Genomic DNA, 18,215 nt, shown 5'->3' on the forward strand with positions numbered 1-18,215 from the left:
TGGTCAGGTCATGTTGGGGGTGTAGTGTCCTATGTCTGTATAGGGTGTAATAGATGTATTATGGTCATGGCCAGTGGTCAGGTCATGTTGGGGGTGTAGTGTCCTATGTCTGTAGCGTGTACTAGATGTATTATGTTCATGGCCAGTGGTCAGGTCATGTTGGGGGTGTAGTGTCCTATGTCTGTATAGGGTGTAATAGATGTATTATGGTCATGGCCAGTGGTCAGGTCATGTTTGGGGTGTAGTGTCCTATGTCTGTATAGGGTGTAATAGATGTATAATGGTCATGGCCAGTGGTCAGGTCATGTTGGGGGTGTAGTGTCCTATGTCTGTATAAGGTGTAATAGATGTATTATGGTCATGGCCAGTGGTCAGGTCATGTTGGGGGTGTAGTGTCCTATGTCTGTATAGGGTGTAATAGATGTATTATGGTCATGGCCAGTGGTCAGGTTATGTTGGGGGTGTAGTGTCCTATGTCTGTATAGGGTGTAATAGATGTATTCTGGTCATGGCCAGTGGTCAGGTCATGTTGGGGGTGTAGTGTCCTATGTCTGTATAGGGTGCAATAGATGTATTATGGTTATAGCCAGCAGTCAGGTTATGTTGGGGGTGTAGTGTCCTATGTCTGTATAGGGTGCAATAGATGTATTACGGTCACGCTAGCGGTCAGGTCATGTTGGGGGTGTAGTGTCCTATGTCTGTATAGGGTGTAATAGATGTATTATGGTCATGGCCAGTGGTCAGGTCATGTTGGGGGTGTAGTCGTTCTATGTCTGTATAGGGTGTAATAGATGTATTATTGTTCATGTCCAGCGGTCAGGTCATGTTGGGGGTGTAGTGTCCTATGTCTGTATAGGGTGTAATAGATGTATTATGGTCACAGCCAGCGGTCAGGTCATGTTGGGGGGTGTAGTCGTTCTATGTCTGTATAGGGTGTAATAGATGTGTTATGGTCATGGCCAGCGGTCAGGTCATGTTGGGGTGTAGCATCCTGTGTCTGTATATGGTGTAATAGATGTATTATGGTCATGGCCAGCAGTCAGGTCATGTTGGGGGTGTAGCGCCCTATGTCTGTATAGGTGTAATAGATGCATTATGGTCATGGCCAGTGGTCAGGTCATGTTGGGATGTATTGTCCTATGTCTGTATAGGGTGTAATAGATGTATTATGGTCATGGCCAGTGGTCAGGTCATGTTGGGGTGTAGTGTCCTATGTCTGTATAGGGTGTAATAGATGTATTATGGTCATGGCCAGTGGTCAGGTCATGTTGGGGGTGTAGGGTCCTATGTCTGTATAGGGTGTAATAGATGTGTCATGGTCATGGCCAGTGGTCAGGTCATGTTGGGGGTGTAGGGTCCTATGTCTGTATAGGGTGTAATAGATGTGTTATGGTCATGGCCAGCGGTCAGGTCATGTTAGGGGTGTAGTGTCCTATGTCTGTATAGGGTGTAATAGATGTATTATGGTCATGGCCAGTGGTCAGGTCATGTTGGGGTGTACTGCCCTATGTCTGTATAGGTCGTAATAGATGTATTATGGTCACGGCCAGTGGTCAGACCATGTTGGGGTGTAGTGCCCTATGTCTGTATAGGGTTTAATAGATGTATTATGGTCACGGCCAGTGGTCAGGTCAAATTAGGGGTGTATGGTCCTATGTCTGTATAAGGTGTAATAGATGTGTTATGGTCATGGCCAGTGGTCAGGTCATGTTGGGGGTGTAGTGTCCTATGTCTGTATAGGGTGTAATAGATGTCTTATGGTCATGGCCAGTGGTCAGGTTATGTTGGGGGTGTAGTGTCCTATGTCTGTATAGGGTGTAATAGATGTATTATGGTCATGGCCAGTGGTCAGGTCATGTTGGGGGTGTAGTGTCCTATGTCTGTATAGGGTGTAATAGATGTATTCTGGTCATGGCCAGCGGTCAGGTCATGTTGTGGGTGTAGTGTCCTATGTCTGTATAGGGTGTAATAGATGTATTATGGTCACGCTAGCGGTCAGGTCATGTTGGGGGTGTAGTGTCCTATGTCTGTATGGGGTGTAATAGATGTATTATGGTCATGGCCAGTGGTCAGGTCATGTTGGGGGTGTAGTGTCCTATGTCTGTATTGGGTGTAATAGATATATTACGGTCACGCTAGCGGTCAGGTCATGTTGGGGGTGTAGTGTCCTATGTCTGTATAGGGTGTAATAGATGTATTATGGTCATGGCCAGTGGTCAGGTCATGTTGGGGGTGTAGTCGTTCTATGTCTGTATAGGGTGTAATAGATGTATTATGGTCATGTACAGTGATCAGGCCATGTTGGGGTGTAGCATCCTGTGTCTGTATATGGTGTAATAGATGTATTATGGTCATGGCCAGCAGTCAGGTCATGTTGGGGGTGTAGCGTCCTATGTCTGTATAGTGTATAATAGATGTATTATAGGCATGGTCAGCGGTCAGGTCATGTTGGGGGTGTAGCGCCCAATGTCTGTATAGGTGTAATAGATGCATTATGGTCATGGCCAGTGGTCAGGTCATGTTGGGATGTATTGTCCTATGTCTGTATAGGGTGTAATAGATGTATTATGGTCATGGCCAGTGGTCAGGTCATGTTGGGGTGTAGTGTCCTATGTCTGTATAGGGTGTAATAGATGTATTATGGTCATGGCCAGTGGTCAGGTCATGTTGGGGGTGTAGGGTCCTATGTCTGTATAGGGTGTAATAGATGTGTCATGGTCATGGCCAGTGGTCAGGTCATGTTGGGGGTGTAGGGTCCTATGTCTGTATAGGGTGTAATAGATGTGTTATGGTCATGGCCAGCGGTCAGGTCATGTTAGGGGTGTAGTGTCCTATGTCTGTATAGGGTGTAATAGATGTATTATGGTCATGGCCAGTGGTCAGGTCATGTTGGGGTGTAGTGTCCTATGTCTGTATAGGGTGTAATAGATGTATTATGGTCATGGCCAGTGGTCAGGTCATGTTGGGGTGTACTGCCCTATGTCTGTATAGGTCGTAATAGATGTATTATGGTCACGGCCAGTGGTCAGACCATGTTGGGGTGTAGTGCCCTATGTCTGTATAGGGTTTAATAGATGTATTATGGTCACGGCCAGTGGTCAGGTCAAATTAGGGGTGTATGGTCCTATGTCTGTATAAGGTGTAATAGATGTGTTATGGTCATGGCCAGTGGTCAGGTCATGTTGGGGGTGTAGTGTCCTATGTCTGTATAGGGTGTAATAGATGTCTTATGGTCATGGCCAGTGGTCAGGTTATGTTGGGGGTGTAGTGTCCTATGTCTGTATAGGGTGTAATAGATGTATTATGGTCATGGCCAGTGGTCAGGTCATGTTGGGGGTGTAGTGTCCTATGTCTGTATAGGGTGTAATAGATGTATTCTGGTCATGGCCAGCGGTCAGGTCATGTTGGGGGTGTAGTGTCCTATGTCTGTATAGGGTGTAATAGATGTATTATGGTCACGCTAGCGGTCAGGTCATGTTGGGGGTGTAGTGTCCTATGTCTGTATGGGGTGTAATAGATGTATTATGGTCATGGCCAGTGGTCAGGTCATGTTGGGGGTGTAGTGTCCTATGTCTGTATTGGGTGTAATAGATATATTACGGTCACGCTAGCGGTCAGGTCATGTTGGGGGTGTAGTGTCCTATGTCTGTATAGGGTGTAATAGATGTATTATGGTCATGGCCAGTGGTCAGGTCATGTTGGGGGTGTAGTCGTTCTATGTCTGTATAGGGTGTAATAGATGTATTATGGTCATGTACAGTGATCAGGCCATGTTGGGGTGTAGCATCCTGTGTCTGTATATGGTGTAATAGATGTATTATGGTCATGGCCAGCAGTCAGGTCATGTTGGGGGTGTAGCGTCCTATGTCTGTATAGTGTATAATAGATGTATTATAGGCATGGTCAGCGGTCAGGTCATGTTGGGGGTGTAGCGCCCTATGTCTGTATAGGTGTAATAGATGCATTATGGTCACGGCCAGTGGTCAGGCCATGTTGGGGTGTAGTGCCCTATGTCTGTATAGGGTTTAATAGATGTATTATGGTCACGGCCAGTGGTCAGGTCAAATTAGGGGTGTATGGTCCTATGTTTGTATAGGGTGTAATAGATGTGTTATGGTCATTGCCAGTGGTCAGTTCATGTTGGGGGTGTAGGGTCCTATGTCTGTATAGGGTGTAATAGATGTGTTATGGTCATGGCCAGCGGCCAGGTCATGTTGGGGGTGTAGTGTCCTATGTCTGTATAGGGTGTAATAGAGGTATTATGGTCATGGCCAGCGGTCAGGTCATGTTGGGGGTGTAGTGTCCTATGTCTGTATAGGGTGTAATAGATGTATTATGGTCATGGCCAGCGGTCAGGTCATGTTGGGGGTGTAGTGTCCTATGTCTGTATAGGGTGTAATAGATGTATTATGGTCATGGCCAGTGGTCATGTCATGTTGGGGGTGTAGTGTCCTATGTTTGTATAGGGTGTAATAATAAGATTTTACTCACCGGTAAATCTATTTCTCGTAGTCCGTAGTGGATGCTGGGACTCCGTAAGGACCATGGGACTCCGTAAGGACCATGGGGAATAGCGGCTCCGCAGGAGACTGGGCACAACTAAAGAAAGCTTTAGGACTACCTGGTGTGCACTGGCTCCTCCCACTATGACCCTCCTCCAGACCTCAGTTAGGATACTGTGCCCGGAAGAGCTGACACAATAAGGAAGGATTTTGAATCCCGGGTAAGACTCATACCAGCCACACCAATCACACCGTATAACTCGTGATACTATACCCAGTTAACAGTATGAAATATAACTGAGCCTCTCAACAGATGGCTCAACAATAACCCTTTAGTTAGGCAATAACTATATACAAGTATTGCAGACAATCCGCACTTGGGATGGGCGCCCAGCATCCACTACGGACTACGAGAAATAGATTTACCGGTGAGTAAAATCTTATTTTCTCTGACGTCCTAAGTGGATGCTGGGACTCCGTAAGGACCATGGGGATTATACCAAAGCTCCCAAACGGGCGGGAGAGTGCGGATGACTCTGCAGCACTGCATGAGCAAACTCTAGGTCCTCCTCAGCCAGGGTATCAAACTTGTAGACTCTTGCAAAAGTGTTTGAACCCGACCAAGTAACAGCTCGGCAAATTTGTAAAGCCGAGACCCCTCGGGCAGCCGCCCAAGAAGAGCCCCTTTCCTCGTGGAATGGGCTTTTACAGATTTAGGGTGCGGCAGTCCAGCCGCAGAATGTGCAAGTTGAATTGTACTACAGATCCAGCGAGCAATAGTCTGCTTAGAAGCAGGAGCACCCAGCTTGTTGGGTGCATATAGGATAAATAGCGAGTCAGTTTTCCTGACTCCAGCCGTCCTGGAAACATATATTTTTCAGGGCCCTGACTACGTCCAGTAACTTGAAATCCTCCAAGTCCCAAGTAGCCGCAGGCACCACAATAGGTTGGTTCACATGAAACACTGATACCACCTTAGGAAGGAATTGGGAACGAGTCCTCAATTCCGCCCTATCCATATAAAAAAATCAGATAAGGGCTTTTGCATGATAAAGCCGCCAATTCTGATACACGCCTGGCCGACGCCAAGGCCAACAGCATGACCACTTTCCACGTGAGGTATTTTAGCTCCACGGATTTAAGTGGCTCAACCCAATGCGACTTCAGGAAATCCAACACCACGTTGAGATCCCACGGTGCCACTGGAGGCACAAACGGGGCTGACTATGCAGCACTCCCTTAACAAAAGTCTGAACTTCAGGCAGTGAAGCCAGTTCTATTTTGGAAGAAAATCGATAGAGCCGAAATCTGGACCTTAATGGAACCCAATTTTAGGCCCATAGTCACCCCTGACTGTAGGAAGTGCAGAAATCGACCTAGCTGAAATTCCTCCGTTGGGGCCTTCCTGGCCTCACAGCACGCAACATATTTCCGCCATATGCGGTGATAATGGTTTGCGCTCACTTCTTTCCTAGCTTTAATTAGCGTAGGGATAACTTCCTCCGGAATGCCCTTTTCCTTCAGGATCCGGCGTTCAACCGCCATGCCGTCAAACGCAGCCGCGGTACGTCTTGGAACAGACAAGCCCCCTGCTGCAGCAGGTCCTGTCTGAGCGGCAGAGGCCATGGGTCCTCTGAGATCATTTCTTGGAGTTCTGGGTACCAAGCTCTTCTTGGCCAATCCGGAACAATGAGTATAGTTCTTACTCCTCTCCTTCCTATTATTATCATTACCCTGGGTATGAGAGGCAGAGAAGGGAACACATACACCGACTGGTACACCCACGGTGTTACCAGAGCGTCCACAGCTATCGCCTGAGGGTCCCTTGACCTGGCACAATATCTCTTTAGCTTTTTGTTGAGGCGGGACGCCATCATGTCCACCTGTGGCCTTTCCCAACGGTGTACAATCATTTGGAAGACTTCTGGATGAAGTCCCCACTCTCCCGGGTGGAGGTCGTGTCTGCTGAGAAAGTCTGCTTCCCAGTTGTCCACTCCGGGAATGAACACTGCTGACAGTGCTAACACATTATTTTCCGCCCATCGGAGAATCCTTGTGGCTTCTGCCATCGCCATCCTGCTTCTTGTGCCGCCCTGTCGGTTTACATGAGCGACCGCTGTGATGTTGTCTGACTGGATCAGCACCGGCCGGTGTTGAAGCAGGGTCTAGCCTGACTTAGGGCATTGTAAATGGCCTTTAGTTCCAGAATATTTATGTGTAGGGAAGTCTCCTGACTTGTCCATAGTCCTTGGAAGTTTCTTCCCTGTGTGACTGCCCCCCAGCCTTGAAGGCTGGCATCCGCGGTCACCAGGACCCAGTCCTGTATGCCGAATCTGCGGCCCTCTAGAAGATGAGCACTCTGCAGCCACCACAACAGCGACACCCTGGCCCTTGGAGACAGGGTTATCCGCCGATGCATCTGAAGATGCGACCCGGACCACTTGTCCAACAGATCCCACTGGAAGATCCTTGCATGGAACCTGCCGAATGGAATTTCTTCATAAGAAGCTACCATCTTTCCCAGGGCTCGCGTGCATTGATGCACCGACACCTGTATTTGTATTAGGAGGTCTCTGTCTAGAGACGACAACTCCTTGGACTTCTCCTCCGGGAGAAACCCTTTTTTCTTGTTCTGTGTCCAGAACCATACCCAGGAACAGTAGACACGTCGTAGGAACCAGCTGCGACTTTGGAATATTCAGAAACCAGCCGTGCTATTGTAGCACTTCCCGAGATAGTGCTACTCCGACGAACAACTGCTCCCTGGACCTCGCCTTTATAAGGAAATCGTCCAAGTACGGGATAATTATTTCGGCCATTACCTTGGTAAATACCCTCGTGCCGGGGACGGACCAACGGCAACGTCTGGAATTGGTAATGACAAACCTGTACCACAATTTTGAGGTACTCCTGGTGAGGAGGGTAAATAGGGACATGCAGGTAAGCATCCTTGATGTCCAGTGATACCATGAAATTTTCCAGGCTTGCAATAATCGCCCTGAGCGATTCCATTTTGAACTTGAACCTTCGTATATAAGTGTTCATGGATTTCAATTTTAGAATGGGTCTCACCGAACCGTCTGGTTTCGGTACCACAAACATTTTGGAATAGTAACCCCGGCCTTGTTGAATGAGGGGTACCTTGAGTTCACCTGCTGGAAGTACAGCTTGTGAATTGCCGCCAGTACTACCTCCCTTTCTCCGAGGGCAGCAGGCAAGGCTGATGTGAGGTAACGGCGAGGGGGAGTCGCCTCGAACTCCAGCTTGTATCCCTGTGATACTACTTGCAGAACCTAGGGATCCACCTGTGGGCAAGCCCACTGGTCCCTGAAGTTCCCGAGACGCGCCCCCACCGCACCTGTCTCCACCTGTGGATCCCCAGCGTCATGCGGTGGACTCAGAGGAAGCGGGGGAAGATTTTTGATCCTGGGAACTGGCTGTCTGGTGCAGCTTTTTCCTTCTTCCCTTGTCTCTGTGCAGAAAGGAAGCGCCTTTGACCCGCTTGCTTTTCTGAAGCCGAAAGGACTGTACCTGAAAATACGGTGCTTTCTTAGGCTGTGAGGAAACCTGAGGTAAAAAATTTTCTTCCCAGCTGTTGCTGTGGATACGAGGTCCCAGAGACCATCCCCAAACAATTCCTCACCCTTATAAGGCAGAATCTCCATGTGCCTTTTAAAGTCAGCATCACCTGTCCACTGCCGGGTCTCTAATACCCTCCTGGCAGAATGGACATTGCCTTAATTCTGGATGCCAGCCGGCAAATATCCCTCTGTGCATCCCTCATATATAAGACGACGTCTTTAATATGCTCTATGTTAGCAAAATATTATCTCTGTCTATGGTATTAATATTGACAGGGTATCAGACCACGCTGCAGCAGCACTATTCATGCTGAGGCAATTGCAGGTCTCAGTATAGTACCTGAGTGTGTATATACAGACTTCAGGATAGCCTCCTGCTTTTTATCAGCAGGCTCCTTCAAAGTGGCCGTATCCTAAGACGGCAGTGACACCTTTTTTGACAAACGTGTGAGTGCCTTATCCACCCTAGGGGATATCTCCCAACGTGACCTATCCTCTGGCGGGAAAGGGTACGCCATCAGTAACTTTTTAGAAATTACCAGTTTCTTATCGGGGGAACCCACGCTTCTTTACACACTTCATTCACTCATCTGATGGGGGAACAAAACACTGGCTGCTTTTTCTCCCCAAACATAAAACCCCTTTTATGTGGTACTTGGGTTCATGTCAGAAATGTGTAACACATTTTTCATTGCCGAGATCATGCAACGGATGTTCCTAGTGGATTGTGTATATGTCTCAATCTCGTCGACACTGGAGTCAGACTCCGTGTCGACATCTGTGTCTGCCATCTGAGGTAACGGGCGTTTTTTGAGCCCCTGATGGCCTTTGAGATGCCTGGGCAGGCGCGGGCTGAGAAGCCGGCTGTCCCACAGCTGTTACGTCATCCAGCCTTTTATGTAAGGAGTTGACATTGTCGGTTAATACCTTCCACTTATCCATCCACTCTGATGTCGGCCCCACAGGGGGCGACATCCCATTTATCGGCCTCTGCTCCGCCTCCACGTAACCTTCCTCATCCAACATGTCGACACAGCCGTACCGACACACCGCACACACACAGAGAATGCTCTGACTGAGGACAGGACCCCACAAAGTCCTTTGGGGAGACAGAGAGAGAGTATGCCAGCACACACCAGAGCGCTATATAATGCAGGGATTAACACTATAATTGAGTGATTTTTTCCCCCAATAGCTGCTTGTATACACATGAGGGAGATAGCCCCGCCCCTTTTTCGGCGGACTTTTCTCCCGATTTTTTTCATGGATTCTGGCAGGGGTAATTTATCACATATATAGCCCTGGGACTATATATTGTGATGATTTGCCAGCCAAGGTGTATTATATTGCCCTCAGGACGCCCCCCCCCCAGCGCCCTGCACCCATCAGTGACCGGAGTGTGAGGTGTGCATGAGGAGCAATGGCGCACAGCTGCAGTGCTGTGCGCTACCTTGTTGAAGACAGAAGTCTTCTGCCGCCGATTTTCCGGAACACTTCTTGCTTCTGGCTCTGTAAGGGGGCCGGCGGCGCGGCTCCGGGACCGAACATCGAGGTCGGGTCCTGTGGTCGATCCCTCTGGAGCTAATGGTGTCCAGTAGCCTAAGAAGCCCAAGCTACCACCAGTTAGGTAGGTTCGCTTCTTCTCCCCTTAGTCCCTCGCTGCAGTGAGTCTGTTGCCAGCAGATCTCACTGTAAAATAAAAAAACCTAAAATATACTTTCTTTCTAGGAGCTCAGGAGAGCCCCTAGTGTGCATCCAGCTCAGCCGGGCACAAGATTCTAACTGAGGTCTGGAGGAGGGTCATAGTGGGAGGAGCCAGTGCACACCAGGTAGTCCTAAAGCTTTCTTTAGTTGTGCCCAGTCTCCTGCGGAGCCGCTATTCCCCATGGTCCTTACAGAGTCCCATGGTCCTTACGGAGTCCCAGCATCCACTTAGGACGTCAGAGAAATATGTATTATGGTCATGGCCAGTGGTCAGGGCATGTTGGGGTGTAGTACCCTATGTCTGTATAGGGTGTAATAGATGTATTATGGTCATGGCCAGCGGTCAGGTCATGTTTGGATGTAGTGTCCTATGTCTGTATAGGGTGTAATAGATGTATTATGGTCATGGCCAGTGGTCAGGTCATGTTGGGGGTGTAGTGTCCTATGTCTGTATAGGGTGTAATAGATGTATTATGGTCATGGCCAGTGGTCAGGTCATGTTGGGGGTGTAGTGTCCTATGTCTGTATAGCGTGTAATAGATGTATTATGGTCATGGCCAGTGGTCAGGTCATGTTGGGGGTGTTGTGTCCTATGTCTGTATAAGGTGTAATAGATGTATTATGGTCATGGCCAGCAGTCAGGTCATGTTGGGGGTGTAGTGTCCCATGTCTGTATATGGTGTAATAGACGCATTATGGTCATGGCCAGTGGTCAGGTCATGTTGGGGTGTATTGTCCTATGTCTGTATAGGGTGTAATAGATGTATTATGGTCATGGCCAGTGGTCAGGTCATGTTGGGGTGTAGTGTCCTATGTCTGTATAGGGTGTAATAGATGTATTATGGTCATGGCCAGTGGTCAGGTCATGTTGGGGGTGTAGTGTCCTATGTCTGTATAGGGTGTAATAGATGTATTATGGTCATGGCCAGTGGTCAGGTCATGTTGGGGTGTAGTGCTTTATGTCTGTATAGGTCGTAATAGATGTATTATGGTCACGGCCAGTGGTCAGGCCATGTTGGGGGTGTAGTGCCCTATGTCTGTATAGGGTGTAATAGATGTATTATGGTCATGGCCAGTGGTCAGGTCATGTTGGGGTGTAGTGTCCTATGTCTGTATAGGGTGTAATAGATGTATTATGGTCATGGCCAGTGGTCAGGGCATGTTGGGGTGTAGTGTCCTATGGTTGTATAGGGTGTAATAGATGTATTATGGTCATGGCCAGTGGTCAGGTCATGTTGGGGGTGTGGTCAGGTCATGTTGGGGGTGTAGTGTCCTATGTCTGTATAGGGTGTAATAGATGTATTATGGTCATGGCCAGTGGTCAGGTCATGTTGGGGTGTAGTATCCTATGTCTGTATAGGGTGTAATAGATGTATTATAGTCACGGCCAGTGGTCAGGTCATGTTGGGGTGTAGTGTCCTATGTCTGTATAGGGTGTAATAGATGTATTATGGTCATGGCCAGTGGTCAGGTCATGTTGGGGGTGTAGTGTCCTATGTCTGTATAGCGTGTAATAGATGTATTATGGTCATGGCCAGTGGTCAGGTCATGTTGGGGGTGTAGTGTCCTATGTCTGTATAAGGTGTAATAGATGTATTATGGTCATGGCCAGCAGTCAGGTCATGTTGGGGGTGTAGTGTCCCATGTCTGTATAGGTGTAATAGATGCATTATGGTCATGGCCAGTGGTCAGGTCATGTTGGGGTGTATTGTCCTATGTCTGTATAGGGTGTAATAGATGTATTATGGTCATGGCCAGTGGTCAGGTCATGTTGGGGTGTAGTGTCCTATGTCTGTATAGGGTGTAATAGATGTATTATGGTCATGGCCAGTGGTCAGGTCATGTTGGGGGTGTAGTGTCTTATGTCTGTATAGGGTGTAATAGATGTATTATGGTCATGGCCAGTGGTCAGGTCATGTTGGGGTGTAGTGCTTTATGTCTGTATAGGTCGTAATAGATGTATTATGGTCACGGCCAGTGGTCAGGTCATGTTGGGGTGTAGTATCCTATGTCTGTATAGGGTGTAATAGATGTATTATAGTCACGGCCAGTGGTCAGGTCATGTTGGGGAGTAGTATCCTCTGTCTGCATAGGACGTAATTTAAATGAAAACAATCACCTTGCACTGCAGATGAAACACAAACTGCAACAAAGGCCATATAGAAAACAGACGTATGTGAATAATAGATTTGGATGACATTGTGGTGATATATTACAGAGAGATGAGCCAGAGGGAGAAGAGACAATCTGCAGAATGAGACATAAATCTCCCATCTGTATTGCAGGTTTCCGAGTCGCGGCTATGTAAATGAGCGTCAGATTGTAGAGATTTCCCTCCATCCCCGGGGAATGTATTATGATTAGGAAGGATAAATGAGTCTGATAATGTTGTCTGAGTGTACCGCTGCCCTTAATGGAGCTATTACTTGCCAATAGGTTTCCCAAATAATGATAGAGACGGGAGTTGGTAAAATGTGCGGCAAGGCCCAGATAATTTGTGGCGGGGACAGCAACAAGCTATTGTCTCGCGGAGACACATTATGTTCCAAACAAACTGCCCTCGAGGGTCTCTATTATGTTGCAAACACAAGTGTTCCCCCGGGTAGAAGCCCCCCACCTCTGCCCATCACAGCTATCCGTATGAAGCAATGAAATAATAATCAGGCTATGAAACAGCGGATGGCATTACCTGTGAGACGCTGTAAATACAAATTATCATAGCAAGTGTTTTCAAAAAAATGAAGAAAAAACATTCTGCACAGATTTACGCCATGGGGTTAATTAACACATTTTAACAATTAGCAGATGCTCTCTAGTGATTAGACTCTCTCATGGCCCGTGATCACTTATATTATACCAAACCTTTTATTCTCATGCTCCAAAGACAAACTGGTAGGTTAATCAGCTTTGCTACTAATCTGCAACTTTTTGCAAAAAAAAAAAAAAAAAAAGTTAGCAATTGGGCAAAACCATGGTGCGCTGCAGCTGGGGCAGATGTAACATGTGCAGAGAGACTTTGATTTGGGTGGGTTATATTGTTTCTGTGCAGGGTAAATATTTAGCTTTACATTTTGAAGGAAACTGGCCAAGACAAAGAATAAGAAACATTTTTAAAACTGTCTGCGGAATATTCGTCTTTCTCTGTGTTTTTTTGGCTGCAGAATTCCACCCAACATTCAGAGATGCAGAATTTAGAAATACTTGGCCTAATTCAAGATTGATTGCAAAAAAACATTTTCCTCTAATGGGTAAAACCATATGCACTGCAGGTGGGTCAGATGTAACATGTGCAGAGAGAGTTAGATTTGAGTAGTCTAGGAAACACTGGTTTGTTCTATTGTCACATACAAACCGCTACATTTTTAGGTTCTTAAGGAGCGGATCGCACCTGTCTCAGCTGACTTCTCATCGATTTTACGTTCCCAATATAGTTACTGAACCTCTCTTTAATATCTTGGATTTGAGCTTTTTCGGAATGTCGACGTGCCGACTCTGCAGCTGGCGACGGGCCTGCGCTTCCTGTCATCATACTTCTGCTCTGCAATATAATGCATAAAGATTAGTCCACAGGAGCAGTATCTAACACCCACTCATCCTCCACAGGAGCAGTATCTAACACCCACTCATCCTCCACAGGAGCAGTATCTAACACCCACTCATCCTCCACAGGAGCAGTATCTAACACCCACTCATCCTCCACAGGAGCAGTATCTAACACCCACTCATCCTCCACAGGAGCAGTATCTAACACCCACTCATCCTCCACAGGAGCAGTATCTAACACCCACTCATCCTCCACAGGAGCAGTATCTAACACCCACTCATCCTCCACAGGAGCAGTATCTAACACCCACTCATCCTCCACAGGAGCAGTATCTAACACCCACTCATCCTCCACAGGAGCAGTATCTAACACCCACTCATCCTCCACAGGAGCAGTATCTAACGCCCACTCATCCTCCACAGAAGCTGTATCTAACAGTCACTTATCCTCCACAGTAGCAGTATCTAACACCCACTCATCCTCCACAGGAGCAGTATCTAACACCCACTCATCCTCCACAGGAGCAGTATCTAACACCCACTCATCCTCCACAGGAGCAGTATCTAACACCCACTCATCCTCCACAGGAGCAGTATCTAACACCCACTCATCCTCCACAGGAGCAGTATCTAACACCCACTCATCCTCCACAGGAGCAGTATCTAGCACCCACTCATCCTCCACAGGAGCAGTATCTAACATCCACTCATCCTCCACAGGAGCAGTATCTAACACCCACTCATCCTCCACAGGAGCAGTATCTAACACCCACTCATCCTCCACAGGAGCAGTATCTAACACCCACTCATCCTCCACAGGAGCAGTATCTAGCACCCACTCATCCTCCACAGGAGCAGTATCTAACACCCACTCATCCTCCACAGGAGCAGTATCTAACACCCACTCATCCTCCACAGAAGCTGTATCTAACACCCACTCATCCTCCACAGGAGCAGTATCTAACACCCATTCATCCTCCACAGGAGCAGTATCTAACACCCACTCATCCTCCACAGGAGCAGTATCTAACACCCACTCATCCTCCACAGGAGCAGTATCTAACACCCACTCATCCTTCACAGGAGCAGTATCTAACATCCACTCATCCTCCACAGGAGCAGTATCTCATCCACTCACCCTCCACAGGAGCAGTATCTAACACCCACTCATCCTCCACAGGAGCAGTATCTAGCACCCACTCATACTCCACAGGAGCAGTATCTAACACCCACTCATCCTCCACAGGAGCAGTATCTAACACCCATTCATCCTCCACAGGAGCAGTATCTAACACCCACTCATCCTCCACAGGAGCAGTATCTAACACCCACTCATCCTCCACAGGAGCAGTATCTAACACCCACTCATCCTTCACAGGAGCAGTATCTAACATCCACTCATCCTCCACAGGAGCAGTATCTCATCCACTCACCCTCCACAGGAGCAGTATCTAACACCCACTCATCCTCCACAGGAGCAGTATCTAACACCCATTCATCCTCCACAGGAGCAGTATCTAACACCCACTCATCCTCCACAGGAGCAGTATCTAACACCCACTCATCCTCCACAGGAGCAGTATCTAACACCCATTCATCCTCCACAGGAGCAGTATCTAACACCCACTCATCCTCCACAGGAGCAGTATCTAACACCCACTCATCCTCCACAGGAGCAGTATCTAACACCCACTCATCCTTCACAGGAGCAGTATCTAACATCCACTCATCCTCCACAGGAGCAGTATCTCATCCACTCACCCTCCACAGGAGCAGTATCTAACACCCACTCATCCTCCACAGGAGCAGTATCTAGCACCCACTCATACTCCACAGGAGCAGTATCTAACACCCACTCATCCTCCACAGGAGCAGTATCTAACACCCACTCATCCTCCACAGGAGCAGTATCTAACACCCACTCATCCTCCACAGGAGCAGTATCTAGCACCCACTCATCCTCCACAGGAGCAGTCTCTAACACCCACTCATCCTCCACAGGAGCAGTATCTATCACCCACTCATCCTCCACAGGAGCAGTATCTAGCACCCACTCATCCTCCACAGGAGCAGTATCTAACACCCACTCATCCTCCACAGGAGCAGTATCTAACACCCACTCATCCTCCACAGGAGCAGTATCTAACACCCACTCATCCTCCACAGGAGCAGTATCTAGCACCCACTCATCCTCCACAGGAGCAGTATCTAACACCCACTCATCCTCCACAGGGGCAGTATCTTACACCCACTCATCCTCCACAGGAGCAGTATCTATCACCCACTCATCCTCCACAGGAGCAGTATCTAACACCCACTCATCCTCCACAGGAGCAGTATCTAACACCCACTCATACTCCACAGGAGCAGTATCTAACACCCACTCATCCTCCACAGGAGCAGTATCTAACACCCACTCATACTCCACAGGAGCAGTATCTAACACCCAATCATCCTCCACAGGAGCAGTATCTAGCACCCACTCATCCTCCACAGGAGCAGTATCTAACACCCACTCATCCTCCACAGGGTAGTATCTTACACCCACTCATCCTCCACAGGAGCAGTATCTAACACCCACTCATCCTCCACAGGAGCAGTATCTAACACCCACTCATCCTCCACAGGAGCAGTATCTAGCACCCACTCATCCTCCACAGGAGCAGTCTCTAACACCCACTCATCCTCCACAGGAGCAGTATCTATCACCCACTCATCCTCCACAGGAGCAGTATCTAACACCCACTCATCCTCCACAGGAGCAGTATCTAACATCCACTCATACTCCACAGGAGCAGTATCTCATCCACTCACCCTCCACAGGAGCAGTATCTAACACCCACTCATCCTCCACAGGAGCAGTATCTAGCACCCACTCATACTCCACAGGAGCAGTATCTAACACCCACTCATCCTCCACAGGAGCAGTATCTAACACCCACTCATCCTCCACAGGAGCAGTATCTAACACCCACTCATCCTCCACAGGAGCAGTATCTAGCACCCACTCATCCTCCACAGGAGCAGTCTCTAACACCCACTCATCCTCCACAGGAGCAGTATCTAACACCCACTCATCCTCCACAGGAGCAGTATATAACACCCACTCATCCTCCACAGGAGCAGTATCTAACACCCACTCATCCTCCACAGGAGCAGTATCTATCACCCACTCATCCTCCACAGGAGCAGTATCTAGCACCCACTCATCCTCCACAGGAGCAGTATCTAACACCCACTCATCCTCCACAGGAGCAGTATCTAACACCCACTCATCCTCCACAGGAGCAGTATCTCACCCACTCATCCTCCACAGGAGCAGTATCTAACACCCACTCATCCTCCACAGGAGCAGTATCTATCACCCACTCATCCTCCACAGGAGCAGTATCTAGCACCCACTCATCCTCCACAGGAGCAGTATCTAACACCCACTCATCCTCCACAGGAGCAGTATCTAACACCCACTCATCCTCCACAGGAGCAGTATCTAACACCCACTCATCCTCCACAGGAGCAGTATCTAGCACCCACTCATCCTCCACAGGAGCAGTATCTAACACCCACTCATCCTCCACAGGAGCAGTATCTAACACCCACTCATACTCCACAGGAGCAGTATCTAACACCCAATCATCCTCCACAGGAGCAGTATCTAACACCCACTCATCCTCCACAGGAGCAGTATCTAACACCCACTCATCCTCCACAGGAGCAGTATCTAACACCCACTCATACTCCACAGGAGCAGTATCTAACACCCAATCATCCTCCACAGGAGCAGTATATAACACCCACTCATCCTCCACAGGAGCAGTATCTAACACCCACTCATCCTCCACAGGAGCAGTATCTAGCACCCACTCATCCTCCACAGGAGCAGTATCTAACACCCACTCATCCTCCACAGGGTAGTATTTTACACCCACTCATCCTCCACAGGAGCAGTATCTAACACCCACTCATCCTCCACAGGAGCAGTATCTAACACCCACTCATCCTCCACAGGAGCAGTATCTAGCACCCACTCATCCTCCACAGGAGCAGTCTCTAACACCCACTCATCCTCCACAGGAGCAGTATCTATCACCCACTCATCCTCCACAGGAGCAGTATCTAGCACCCACTCATCCTCCACAGGAGCAGTATCTAACACCCACTCATCCTCCACAGGAGCAGTATCTAACACCCACTCATCCTCCACAGGAGCAGTATCTAACACCCACTCATCCTCCACAGGAGCAGTATCTAGCACCCACTCATCCTCCACAGGAGCAGTATCTAACACCCACTCATCCTCCACAGGGGCAGTATCTTACACCCACTCATCCTCCACAGGAGCAGTATCTAACACCCACTCATCCTCCACAGGAGCAGTATCTAACACCCACTCATCCTCCACAGGGGCAGTATCTTACACCCACTCATCCTCCACAGGAGCAGTATCTATCACCCACTCATCCTCCACAGGAGCAGTATCTAACACCCACTCATCCTCCACAGGAGCAGTATCTAACACCCACTCATCCTCCACAGGAGCAGTATCTAACACCCAATCATCCTCCACAGGAGCAGTATCTAACACCCACTCATCCTCCACAGGAGCAGTATCTAACACCCACTCATCCTCCACAGGAGCAGTATCTAACACCCACTCATACTCCACAGGAGCAGTATCTAACACCCAATCATCCTCCACAGGAGCAGTATCTAACACCCACTCATCCTCCACAGGAGCAGTATCTAACACCCACTCATCCTCCACAGGGGCAGTATCTTACACCCACTCATCCTCCACAGGAGCAGTATCTAACACCCGCTCATCCTCCACAGGAGCAGTATCTAACACCCACTCATACTCCACAGGAGCAGTATCTAACACCCA

General features: G+C 48.4%; 1 protein-coding gene across 3 annotated transcripts in view; it reads right to left on the reverse strand.

Annotated features, from left to right (window-relative positions):
- LMNTD1 (lamin tail domain containing 1) overlaps window positions 1-18,215 on the reverse strand; it is a 268,559-nt gene that overhangs the window by 232,067 nt on the left and 18,277 nt on the right. For all 3 annotated transcript variants that reach the window (XM_063929096.1, XM_063929095.1, XM_063929094.1), the window contains exon 2: window positions 13,176-13,325. In XM_063929096.1, coding sequence (XP_063785166.1) covers window positions 13,176-13,316 — 141 coding nt within the window. In that variant the 5' untranslated portion in view covers window positions 13,317-13,325. The remainder of the gene's footprint in view (window positions 1-13,175; window positions 13,326-18,215) is intronic.

This window comes from Pseudophryne corroboree, chromosome 6 (assembly GCF_028390025.1).
Source record: "Pseudophryne corroboree isolate aPseCor3 chromosome 6, aPseCor3.hap2, whole genome shotgun sequence".
NCBI lineage: Eukaryota > Metazoa > Chordata > Amphibia > Anura > Myobatrachidae > Pseudophryne > Pseudophryne corroboree.